The sequence below is a fragment of the Colius striatus genome, chromosome Z, assembly GCF_028858725.1.
Source record: "Colius striatus isolate bColStr4 chromosome Z, bColStr4.1.hap1, whole genome shotgun sequence".
Taxonomy (NCBI): Eukaryota; Metazoa; Chordata; class Aves; order Coliiformes; family Coliidae; genus Colius; species Colius striatus.
Window position 1 is genome coordinate 72,431,821 of NC_084790.1, and position 13,728 is coordinate 72,445,548.

Genomic DNA, 13,728 nt, shown 5'->3' on the forward strand with positions numbered 1-13,728 from the left:
TTGGCCTTGCTTAACAGCCTACCTCACTCATTTGGTGAAGGGTTGTGGCAAGCTACAGCAGCTGGAAAAAAAAAAGCCCAGCTCCTCCTCACACCATTGTTGTATCAACAGGAGTAGCTCCTCTGAGCTTCCCCAGGAGACACACAAATGCCAAGTACGTTTATATTGCCAGCAGATATTTCAGATCAATTATAACCTACAAAGGCTCATGTAATGGTGAGACACAGATGACAAGAACCATGTCATGGCACTGAAGGCATAGCAAGGAGGAAACAAAGCATGTTCCTAGGAAACAATCGCCCATGACTCCATCGTGCAGCTCACTGGAAGACCAACACTTCCTGAACGGTTATACAGAGCTTTCGTGGTACTAAGAATTTTGAGAAAAAAATGACATGTATCCATAGTGGGTGACTCATTGTTTCATGCTGAAACATCTGCCTTCAAAGTCCCTGCTGGACTGACAAAGCTTATTGTGACCCCTGCATATACTGCCACCTTCTTGAACTGTTAGAAAATCAGAGGAAGGCCGTTTCCATGTTACCTGCAAGACCTCCAGCCCTGCTCTGTATGTGTGTGTCTTAGCATACCAGAATTGTCTTCTACTACAAGCCAAGTCCAAAAGTTATGCATCCACTTCACTTGAAAGAACTGACAAACCAAACATAACTCTTTTATTTTTACTGCAAACAGGCTCTGTTATAATCTTTTGTCTTAAAAACTGATCAGATTTTGGGGAAAAAGAGACAGACAAATTTTGCTGTAGACAATCCATGCCACAAGAAGCTCCCACAAATGCTTAAATAGCTGCGCTGTAACAAATGAATGAGTCTTTTGCATGACAGCTCAATCATTAACATAAATGTGGTTATACCATTCTGCATCAGATTTAAGCAAGCTTGGTATTCAGCAAATTATTACCAGCTCCATTAGTGCTCTGTGTTTTCAGGGCTTAACAGGAACGTTGCTTGAAGTCTGAGCTCATAATTTCTCTTAGCTTGTGTGAGGGCAGAAAGTCATGTCTCATGCAGTGTTGCTGGATGGCAGAAGTGAATCACATGGCCCGAGGTTCACAGACCCTTGGTGATGATATAGTTGACCATTTGGCAACATGTTCAATATACTCTGCACTCCCAAAACAGACAGAATAACCTGAGCAAAGCTGGTGAGCCCAAAACATAGACCCAGAGCTCCCAAAAACTGGAAGCAGCTTTTCAGTCAACATATTCACAGCCTCATCTGCAGCTAAGTTGTCACTAGGCGAAACATTCTGTGTTTTTTTTTTAAAAATTCAGAAGGCTCAGTGCTTATCCACAGCAGATGAAGCTATCAGTGTTCCTCATAACAGATTATTTCTGATCCCATGCCATTCTCACGCTTATTCTGCATAAGCATTAAGACACTAATCCAGGTTAAAACTAAGCAATTTGGTCAAAAAGACACAACTTTTACCCAATACAGTCAGCTGAGCAGCCAAATTGATGTCAGTGCTGGCATGGACTGTGAGTGTGAGTAGATGGGACCATTTCCAATCAGATTCACTGGTGTACCTTTGAAGTACTTCTACCAATCACTGGCAGAGCCAGTACATCTTTTTCAGAAAGCTTTAATGTCATAGTCATTGTTATGTGGATCTACAGTCAGTGCTACATCACTATTACCGTGATGCTAAATACAATTTATTGAGTAGTGCACGTTTTAAAACAATTTATAGCTAGGTGCACATATGTGAGCACTTCATGCCATGAACATGGTGAAAGAAAAGGGGTTTCTTCTTGTCAAGTACTTGATCACATGCAATTATTCTCCATTACGCAAATTTTTGAAGTATGATCACCAAAATACCCTTTTTAATACCTGCCAATATTGCATAAAACAGGACAGCTCTCATGAGTGAGAGGGATGGTTTACTGCATTTTGTCTGGTCATACAGTTTGGCTGCCCAGAGGGGTTGCAGAGTCTCCTTCCTTGGAGGTCTTCAAGAGCTGCCTGGACATGTTCCTATGTGACCTGACCTAGGTTGACCTGCTTCTGCAGGGGGTTTGGACTATATGATCTCTAAAGGTCCCTTCCAATCCCTACCATTCTATGATTCTATGAATCTGGCCAGAGCTAAAAATTCAGAGTGATGATTCAGGAAGCATGGCCTGTCCTTAGTGTAACTTACTTGAGCTCACAGTAACTTGCAGTTATGTAATGTTTACTGTGTCTGTGCGCAGAGACCACTCCTCATCCCCTATATGTGAACACTGAAAGAGTTGACTAAATCTTACCCACTGCTGCTTCAATTTAGATTTTTGCCAGAAAGAAATGGTTAGATTTTGGTTACTTCTCATTCTGGGGAATCTTGCTCACTGCTTGGCAATTCCTTTAGTTCAGTGTCTCTTTGCTTCCCATGCCTGTCTCAGGGCAGGTGAATTTCAGAAATGAGTGCTGTCCTGATTATAATTTTAAATCTTTTTACCATTAGTAGAATAGTTCTATAGGGGAAGTTACAAGCCTACAGCTACAGATAGACTTAATTCATAAGAAGCCTCAGCCTCTCATCCCAAATATTAAGCTGATGATGTCTTACTCTGAAAGTGTTTTATGTCCTGTGTAACTGTGCTCATGAAGTTGCTGTTTAGTCCAGATTTCATCATTCCATTGTGTTGTTTTTCAGGAATAAGAAAGTGTTAAAGAGTAAATAATGCACAACATAATAATATGCATAACTGTGCATAGTCCTCTATGACTAGCTGTGATCACAGAAAAAGGGATATGGAATAAGGAATGGGAATTGTCCTGTTCAAATAAATGCTGTATTCTCAAACTGCAAAGTCCAGGATCTCAACCAGTGTAAAATCTTCACCAAAAGCTTTTTGTCTGTGGGAATGTATACTACCTAGGCCTCTTCCATTAAACTCTTTTCACGGATATAAAAAACCTAATAAACTTTATTTGGTAAACCCTGTACTGCTTCCTGCTAGTTTCACCAGGCAACACCGGGTTTGGGGTTTTTTTGAGGCATATAAATAAAGTACAGTCAAATCATGGACTCTTTTGAGTGGCAGGCATAGAGATCTCCATAGAAGATGGAGATCAAGAAATACAATACAATGCAGAAGATCTATACAAACCTCAAAAATAACTTCCTATGCTCCAGGAAAGGGCCCTATTCACATGCATACACACAAAATAAGAACAGCGGTAAAAGGCAGCAATTGACACTATCCACTCCACTCCCCCAAAAAAAGAAAAAAAGAGACAAGGAATAGTGAAATCATAATAATCATGTTGTGATGAAACATGTACTTGGCAAGAATGTGTCATTACGGAGACAGGGCGAGATTTCCCAACAGTTTTCTTGATCTGAAGAGTGGAGTTTTTTTGGTATATCAAATAATGATCAGACTGTGTTCAGAGACCTGGTTGCTAATATAGCACCTTCTCATTTGAAAATTTAAAAAGGCACAAAACGGATGAATCGAGTTATACAGCTGTTTTAGGCAGCTAAACCAGCTGGCTCCTTCTTTAAGAGGTCAAACCTCTTTATTTGTATAGAGGGTTATATTAAACACCTGCTCTCCAAGACACACCTTTGTAGACAGTACCGAACTTCTATAACCTCAATAAGAAAAAAAACCCAAATCCAGTTGATTTATATCTTGTGACTTCATCTTTATCTTTCTTGCCTTTTAGACCTATCTTTTCCCCTCAACTGGCAATTTCAAGAACTTGCCATGAGCTAAAGAACTAATTATCAGTCTTTAAAACAATTTAGCATGAAGTTTAAAGTAGCAAATTAGTGCTTAAGGAATTAACTCTGAGTCACAGATAAAAATTGAGCAAAATACAGACTAGACAATATTGTGTCTTGCACGTGTATTTAATGCTGATGTGCGTGTTATGATGATTAGCTGTACAATTTAGTCTTCTACTGATCACCACAGAAAGCTGTGTCACAATCAAGAATGCAGCATACACACCAGTTGCAGTCAGGAGGAAACACAACCTGTATACAAAGGTTTCCAACGGATCTTTCAAGAAACCTTCCCTTTAAGATCCTTGTGGGAGCCCCTGGTGTACGAGCTAAATCAGTGCAATAAAGCTGCTGATAAAATGATGGTTTAATCAACTTGGTAACAAAAGGGTCAAGTGGCCTGAAAAAACCTCAAGGCTGCAAACTACTAATTGACACTGATTGACAGGTTACTCTTCAGGGAGTTTCCACCACAAATATGCCTGCAGGCTGCAAGTGTTTTTGTAATGCAAACAACATTTATGAAGAAGAAAGAGAGTAGGCCACCAACTGAAAGAAAACATTTATTGAATCAAAGTCAATACTTTCCTTTTAATATCTACAAGCCAACACCAAACTGACTTTATTCAAGAATGAACACAATGTACAAAAAAAAGTATGTCTGTTATAAAAATATGTCAATTTTTTTTCTCCTGGCTATTGAGCTGAAAACATTTTGACAAGTGCAAGGTAGGTTTTGGCAAGAAAATTTAGGCTGCTGTTACCAATGTCAAAGTTAAAAAAATGTTGTAATCATTGTATTCTTTAGACTGATTGATAAAGTGGCATCAGAAATGTTGACACCCAAGAAAAAAAATTAAAATCACTGCACTGCCATGTGTTTATGCACCCAGAAAAACTGAACATCTTTACCTTTTGTCATCATGAATCAGTACCTTTATCAGTGAAGACTATCCAACCTAATTCAACCTATTCAACCAGATAATTGACACCTACCACCAGAATACAACTTAGGGAAGGCAAACTACCTCCACAGCCTTGTGTTTTGTATGTTGTTTGCAAACTGAGAGAGGAACGCAGGTAGGTTTATGTGTTTAAATCAACCTGACAGCTGTTGCAATGTGAAATCAGAGAAAGGATGGAGAAAGGATAAAGAATCATTTATGACAGCAATTCGTATTCATGAATGCATGAGTGTTTGTTGGCATACAAAAATGAATCTTACTCGGCTCAGCTATGCCTTATTTATTTGGATTTTCTTTTTTCCACATAAAAATTTAACTCAGCCAGGTCTCAGACCATTGACTTCTCTCAAACCACCAACAAGGAGGAAAAACAAAGAGGCCATTTACAGACATAATCTGAAAACAGTGCAATATTAAAATACAATTTCACAACGTGTGAAAGAAACATGCTTTGGAACCTGAGCAAAAGGCGTTTTACTGACTTTGTAAAAAGTCACCCTGTATGTTGTTTTCATTGGCATCTGTCCTGCCAGATTAGCATGTTGCTCTTAGCAACTTCCATGGCCCCTAAATATCCCCTAAATATCCCCTAAATATTCAGTACACAGAAACTGCCAACTACTTAAAGAGAGGTCTACTAAATTTTTCAGCTAATATTGCAGGCAGTCTGACATGCTGCTACTGGAAATGACCATCCAGCTTAAAATTAAGAACTGTAGAAAGAAAAAGAAGCAGCCAAACATGATGCTTTTCGTTTTTTAAATAGACTAAAGCGCTTCCACAACACTTAGATACGGTACTACACTGGTTTACAGTCTCAAGGTCAGCTCTTTCAAAATAAATATACTGAACATTTACAACAAATGCCTCATGGATGCAAGCTCTCTCTTTATTATTTCAAGACCAGCTGGATAAAAACTAAAATAAAGACATAACTTTGAAGCAGCTAAGTTACAAGTCCTTTTTCAGAAACAGGCATGACTTGGTGCCACAGCAAAATTTCTCACCAGTCTGCGGAAAGCAACTTATTTCTTTTTTTTTTTCTTTTTCTGTTATTCCTCTAGCACCAAGCAGGCCACCATACAAAGCAACCTCACAAAGCATGCGGGCATCTACTCTGCTGATTTTGTATGAAATAATCATTTGTGCTTGCCGGTCCCAGACCTTTCAAAAATGAGTATGAACAATACATGACCGAATACAGTAATGGGAACTCATTTCTAAGTTACTTAAGTAGAGACTAAAAAATAACACAATGTTGTGTATTAGTATGTGCGAGGGATGAGGGAAGCTAAGGTTGGTGCTTTCATCTGCCTTAAAACAAACAAACTAAGAAAAATCCTAAAAAGCTCTACATCTGTGATACTGGTAGAGGCAAATGTGTGCATGCCACTGAAAGGCACGGTTGGACCAATCTGATAAATGGCATCATCAGAGCAGAACAGCAACTTTTCACTGGAGTAATCACAAAGAGTGAACAACGAGCCATCACTTCTCTTGTTAGAAGCACAGAAAGCAGTCACCAAGGCAAAAGAGGAGACACAGGAAAGAAGGTACAGGAACTCAGATAAGCCTGGAAGAGAGAAAACATGCATTAAACCAGGTTTTCAATATTCTGATTGACCATTTTCCATAGAGTAACATTGCTTTTCACTGACTTAATGCCACATGTTTTGCTTAAATGGATGGAACTGTTACTAAAATAGTACCCTAATCGTACCCCAAAACTCTTCTGAAATTTGTCACACAACTAACTACACTTGTAAAGATTTGTCTACATTACTGTCTTGGGTATAAAACAGGCTTACACACAAACTGATGCAGTCTGGACAACTTCTCATTTGTTGTGCAAAAGAATTAACATGCTTACACGATACCGAATTTTTCACTCGGAAATGCATTTTGAAATTGGACATCATAAAGACACAGCTATCTATAGGGAGCTAATTATCCCACAGTGCCTAAAAAGCAGAGCACAATACTTACTGGAAAGGTTTCCCCAAGGTTATCCTGCCTTTGTATCTACCAGCTGCATCTGAACATTTGCAGACATGCCACCTCCATAGCCTCCCTTGGACTGCATTTGGTTCTGAATTGAGCTAACCTGGAGACAGAAAGGAAAGGGGTGCAGGGAAAACAAGAAAGGCAGTTAATGAGCTATAGTGTCTTGTCTCAAATTTATTTCTTTTTTAAGCTTGGTTTCCAAATGCTCCTTTACTGTTAAAGCTACATTTACTGCTGCATGAAGACATGTGCAGCGTAGGCTTACTGGCATTTTCACTTCCATAGGCAGCTATGTAGGAGAGAGGGAAGAACTGGTGCTGAGGCAGAAGTTGTCTTTCCTGTCTCCCAGAGAAAACCGGCTGATTCAGGCTTTCACTGACCTACTTTATTATTCAAAATAAAATGAAATCAAACCTCTTGCTTGTATCCAACTTCACTCCATTGGACAAGCTATAATTTGTCTTGTTATATGGAAAACGGTTTTTTGCCAAGTATGAGAAACCAGAGCGGCTGACACCATTACGTTAAAAACGTAATAGACAACTCACAAAATATCTGGATAGTATCTGCACTGTAACTAACTTCACTAACTTCAAATAATTAAAAAGCACTTTCTAAACTAGAAAGGAGCTTTTGGTTTGTGGAAGGTTTTTATTTATCAATTTACGTAATTGCTACTTTTCCTTTAAATGGCAGGGCCTTTCTTGTTTAAATCCACATTGAAATATTTCACTTGAAAGTATTTTTAGACTGATGTAAATGAATACACAAAGAACCTCCCTGCCTCAAGACATGTATATCCCTCTATGGCTTTGATTGCCTCTATCAACAAAAGGGAAGGGAATCTGTCCTTCTTCCCTGCTTGTTTTGCACAAGTCAAAATAATAATCTCCAAGTGCCCACAGAAGGACAACTCCAACGTTGAAGGTTTTGGTTTTTTTTTCTCTGCACCCTACAGCATACATAACAAGTACACAATGAGCAGAAAATAACATATTCATTCAAGGCCACAGCTTCTGAAACTGAACTCGCAGCAAAGCCTATGCCTGCAGGGCACCACTTGCAATTATTACATCTAAGATCCTTCACAAAGACCTGAAAACATCAATAGAAAGCTGTATTAAAACAGCACCGGATAAACATTTCCACGTAGCTCACATGACATTTTCCTTGTCTCCAAAGGCAAAATAAGTATATTCTTTTCCACAGCAAAGCAAAACACACACACACACAATCTCACACACACGAGGTGAACTGGCACAACTCTTTCTTACATGCTTTTTCCCAAATCAATGTGAAAAAAGGAGTCTATTTTAGAATCTTTGTCTTCAGCAGTGTGGTATATTGCAGTACTGTGCAAAAGATCTGTTTTTAATGTATTTAAGCACAATGTAAAATCTTGGTGTTTTTCTCAAATAAGTGACCCAGCTGCAGAACAGCAGTGTTATGTTCACATTTTTTTTCAGGGAAAAGTATTCACAACCAATACTCTAGGGCGTGTGACATCAGAGACTACAAACTCAGTAAGGAAGAAGTGTGGAGAAGGGCAACTACATTCATGGGTTAGTGTTTAAGAACATATACATTTCACTAAGCTCTTCATCTTCACCAAGCATCTTCTGTTGCACACTGGAACAAAGTGAGTTTTAATTTAATCTTTTTTTTTTCCTCCTCAGAAAATAACTAATCTGCAAGTTAATGAAGTTAATGTACTCACAAGAATGACTTCACTTGATTGAACTGTACTTTTAGTGAAAAAGAACTAGAAAACACATCTCCAAGCCTTTCAGCTTGACAACGGGCCTATGTGACTTAAAAATTTGGAGAATGGCACAGCAACGCAAATTGCAAGACTAAACTATAAATCTTTATGAGTACTGCTTCTAAAGGTTAGACTAGTTTCTCTGGCACCATCACACATATAGATGTTTGTGTTAGTGGGTATGGAAGTGTCAGTCTAAAATGCGGAGGCTGCTTTACACCTAAAGCAAAGGGAATGCAGCAAATAGAAAACTTGATTAGATTCACAGTTCAGTGGCTATTTTTGATATGAAAACTCATACAGGAGACATACAATGTCAAAAATGTTGAGCAAAAGAGCAGATCTAACAATTGTAGGCTTACAAGGTGGCATTCTTTCTAAATCATCCTCCTTTTGAGGCAGTCTGAGCTACCAGAACAAGTATATTAAATGCAGGGGTTTTTTTTGCTTTCTCAAAGATGCCATTGCCTCCCTTTGATGATATGTAACAGCATGGCCCTTCTCCCTCATGTCTAATTTAGATAGGATAGGGATTTAAAGATTTTGGAAAAGGAAGAGGATTGCACCAATTAAAGATCACACAATCTGCTGCGCGTCTCATCTGTCTCATTAATTTCCTTTCCTTTTATTTCTCTCCCTTTTAGAATTAGGCACAGATGGTCCTTAAGAAAGAAAATAACGGAAAACTAAGAAAAGGATAGAATACATGAAATCAAAGTCTAAACCAAGGAAGCAGAAGAATAAAGTGAGAGATTTCACCACGGAATGTGAAGGAAAAATAAGAAAGTGATGGGAACGAGAAAGAAACAGTGCATAGAGGTCTCTTACTGTTCAGGTACCTTTGACAAAGGGGTGGGGCACTCTTCAGACAAGGCAAACAAAAAAGTGAAATGTTTCAGTAGTCAGAAAACTACTGTACTCAAAATCATAAGATTATGTAATGAAGAACAATGTTGATGAAAAAAAGATACAGAGCAGATAGTGGATGGAGAACTAAATTTACATGGGAAACTAATCAAATTGCAGGAGGTCCTCCTAAGGCAGTGGAACGGGCTGTCCAGATGGGTTGTGGAGTCTGCTTCTCTGGGGATATCCAAAATTCACCTGGATGAGTTCCTGTGTGACCTACTCTAGGTGGTTCTGCTCTGGTAGGGGGGTTGGACTTTCAAGGATCTTTCAAAGGGATCTTTCAAGGTCCCTTCCAACCCTTAAGATTCTCTGACTGTGTGATTCAGAAAAGAGAAGGCACAAGGAGGTTCATGGAGGACTATAATGTCCATATTATAAACAAAATGAAGCTGTAGAAAAATATGTGGAGGTTAACACCAAAATCTTGGAATTTACATTGCAGGGAATGAACAATGAGACTGGGTGCAATAATTCCTTTTAAGTCATCACAGGAGAGGTAGGAAAGTAAGTAGTCTGAAAAAGTAGATATTTGGGCTTCTGAAGACAGAGAGGGGAAAAAAAAGGCCCTTTTTTTCTATATAGATACTTTCTATCTAGTAACAGAAATATCACTCTGGCTACTGATTCAGCAAGTTATCCAAATGAAAAGAAGTGAAAGACAGTTAAAAGCATTCAAAATTAAAATATCTGTGTAGAGATAATAATGATTACCTATTGTCTGGAGAACTGGATTATTACACAAGGCAAAGTTGAGGGCAAGCAGGAAAAAAGTCTGAGGTGAAAGAGCAAAGCTTCAGGCAATCACCACAAACCTCACATGAGACAGCTCTGCTGTGAGAATGAGGAAGGTTCTCACAGGAGGGGGAGTAAACATTTAAACAGCAAAAAGCCATTCTTTAATAAAAAAGAGAACTGCTAATTTTATTGTTTCAATTTATAATGGCTTTAAATTTTAATGTAATTTACTGCATTAAGTAATCAGCTTTAACTGAATTTTATCAAGCTGAAGCTGTGTTTGTCCATTTAACTTGCTTGCAGATGTTTCAGTATAAATCGTTTCCAATTCACTATGTTATCTTTGAAAAAACATAGTGTGTTTGTCATGTCAGACTTTCTAGCTTTGCCTTTCCTCAATATGTACAGAGTTACAGGAGTTTTTGTGTCAATAAGCTGTGAACTAGTTGAAACTACAAATGACCTCACTTGCCTATATTAAAACCGTCCCTTTTTTCTGCTCTCTGTTCTGATACATCTGGCAGAACTCTTTCTTCTCCTTTGATAAGAAGCATTTTTCATAATTTAAATCTCATAACATTCTTTTCCTTTCAAGTGGACCATTAAGGTCAGGAAGTATTTTTCATCATTACCTACAAACAACCCTTTTCTAGATTATATATTATTGACCTTAAAAACAGATAGACAGTTCACATAAATATGAAGCTGTACAAAAGAAGTCTATTCTCATAAGCTGATTTTCAGTATCTCTCTTAGCTTCTGTTTTTCGTGTTCAGAGATGTAAAAATATTTATGCTCTTGTCATCTACAGGAAGCCACAAAACCTTGCCTGTCACCTTGTTGCTTGCTCTGGAAATAATTCACACTGCAGTTAGGGCTACAGAGCATAGAAAAACATCAGCAAGCACTCCCAAAAATATTTTTGCATGCCATAAATCAAGATAAGTTAAAGTTTTACATGAACTATATTTAAAATAGCTTAAAGCATTTAAGAAATGTAGTCAATTATAAGGCACTCTTAAAAGTTTTGTCTAAAATACTCAAGTATATTTTGAAATAGACCTCCACTTTGGTTTATACATATCATCAGAATGATTTTTTTTAAATATTGTCAACAAAAAAGGAATTTTAAAAGTTACATCCTATAATCCTGAATGCAAGTGTTCAGAACATGCAAGACATGGCCTGGCTGTTCTTCAGTTTTGTAGATTCTTTCTTACAGCTGAAAGATTCACTGGTTTGGTCACAATATACCTATACAGTGTCCCTGTATTCTGTCTAAGGTGAAATATTCTTTCATCTACTTTTGCTTACCGAATTCATTCCACTGAACAGGTCTCCCGATCCCACATGAGCTGTGTGAACAAAATTTGTTGGCTCCCCAATCATGCTCCGGTCAATGCGCCGTCGTCTTTTCTGAAAACAAAGAAATCATTTAAGTGAGAGACACCGAAAAGGCAAATCCAGTAAGTGTCATAAATGTGAAGTTAACTGTCCATAGAAAACTTCATATGCCGTAAGATATTTTCATAGAATTCAAAAGCAGAGTCCAGATTCCCAGGTTATCTCAGACATTGGTAATTCCATCTTTTGATTTTACTTGGAGGATCTATGGCAGACAGTTAGACCAGTTCTGATACCACTCCTAACACTTGGGCCAACAAATATTTGTAAGAAACCTTATTACATCCCACTGTTTTTAAAGCCACATTTCCAACATTTCCACTGATATTTGCATTTAAATCATGACATGACAGATCAAATTTGAGGTTTAGTCATTCAAAACAAGAATTATGGATCAAAGGGTATTAGTAGAGTCTCTGAAACTGCTGTCTTACAGAATTTCTGATTTGCATGCCATGGGAATCTGTGTCAGTATTTGTAATGTAATTCACAGTGATGTTCAGAACAATGCCCTGAGTGTGATCAGGGTTAGTCACAGACATATCTTTGCTGAACCTTGTGTACTCAGATGACTTCCAGTCTTGCGTGGTCGCAAGGGTTGAAGGGGTGCAGTGTGACAGTAATGCAGGACATCAGATTAGGGACTCTGTTTCCTCTGCCACGAGACTGAAGGTGAGAATTGCTTAACCTCTGCCTCCCTTTTTTCAGTCACAGCTCTTCTTTTTTTATTGATGTAGTAACACGCAAATGAGGAACTGGAGCCAGTACGGACTTCTGCTGGTTAAAGCTGCTTTGGTTACCTGCCTCCAACTAAGCATGGCATCTGAAGGAATGAAACAAGAAAAGCCTAACTTCATTGCTTAGAGCCAAGGAGCTTACAGGGAATAAATCATGTACTCTGCAGTCACTCTATGCCCGTATCCCGTACTTGAAAAAAAACAAAAAACAATTGCCACAAAGCCAAATATGAATACCTCGATTTAAGTTGTGTGATACAAAATACAGTGTAATAACTAAGAAACCACTTGAACTCAATTAAAAGCTTCTCATTATCAGAAAGTCCACTCAGTCTTGTTTTTAAAAGGATCTCCATTTCTTCATTTCTGCAATGAGGTTGTAAGATCACACAGACTTGAGACATGAAGGTACATGTCTCATAAGTGGGCTAGCTGCTAGTGAAACACAGCTAGAGATTAAATCCTTATGAATCAGAGCCCACAACTATGGGGTTTAGCCAGAAAGTATGAAACAAATTTCATCCTTTCCTGTACTTTTTACCTATGTATAAAATGAGATTTCAGTATGTTTCAGTACCTTAATGCACCATATTAATAGCTGGGGTGTGGAGAAACACATAGAACATCCCCATAGGAACAGCAAACCAAAATGACCCAATCTATGCCACAACTATTGTCACCAAACACATTTGACAAGACCAACCAAAAGAATAGTCATAGCTGTAAAAACATCTTCATGTAGTTTGACGTCTTTCACAGAGAGAAAAAAAAAAGTGGAAATTAACTGACATGCCTCAATTACAGAAAACATTATTAAAGTTCAAAGAGCCACAAATAACCACAACAGAATCCATTACCATGTCGCACCAATGCATTAGTATTTCAATCTGGAATTCAAGCTCACTTATATTTACCGCAAACAATTTCTTAAGTTATGCACAATGTCAGCTAGTAAAGCATATGGGAAAGAGCCCCCACCAGGTTTGTTTCCACTGGATGAGCTCCTCATCTGACATATTCAGGATGAGGGTCATCTCCATCTGGTCTGATGATTATTTTAAATGCATATTGCTTCTAATATAATATGCTGTGACTGACACAGAAAGAAGCTGTAGAGAGTTGTGTGAAACACAGTTAAAAACGATAACATTTTAAATTGTTTCTGGTGTGCAATAGCTGCCCTTCTCCTTCTTTTCAAAAAGTGACAGCAAAGACAGACTTATTAATATGTGTGAACAATATATCCATGACTTTTTGGTTTAGGTATAAATTTGAAATGCGGGGTTTGGGTGCAGAGAAAGCGTAGATGATCTCAAAGCTTTTGGAACTGTAAGTTTTGCAAATAATCAACCTCTTTCTTTGGACAATTCATTTTCCTCCATTACTTGTTGCTGAGGTCTCTGGCATGCCAGTAACAGAACTGAGATCTAGATCTTGTGAAAGACTGTAAATGATTCTCCAATAATTATC

General features: G+C 38.1%; 1 protein-coding gene across 6 annotated transcripts in view; it reads right to left on the reverse strand.

Moving 5' to 3' along the window:
• Nucleotides 1-4,967: 4,967 nt before the first annotated feature.
• CDC42SE2 (CDC42 small effector 2) overlaps nt 4,968-13,728 on the reverse strand; it is an 80,917-nt gene continuing 72,156 nt past the window's right edge. For all 6 annotated transcript variants that reach the window (XM_062019197.1, XM_062019194.1, XM_062019196.1 and 3 more), the window contains 3 exons: nt 11,432-11,533; nt 6,694-6,811; nt 4,968-6,280 (listed from right to left, as the gene is read on the reverse strand). In XM_062019197.1, coding sequence (XP_061875181.1) covers nt 6,713-6,811; nt 11,432-11,533 — 201 coding nt within the window. In that variant the 3' untranslated portion in view covers nt 4,968-6,280; nt 6,694-6,712. The remainder of the gene's footprint in view (nt 6,281-6,693; nt 6,812-11,431; nt 11,534-13,728) is intronic.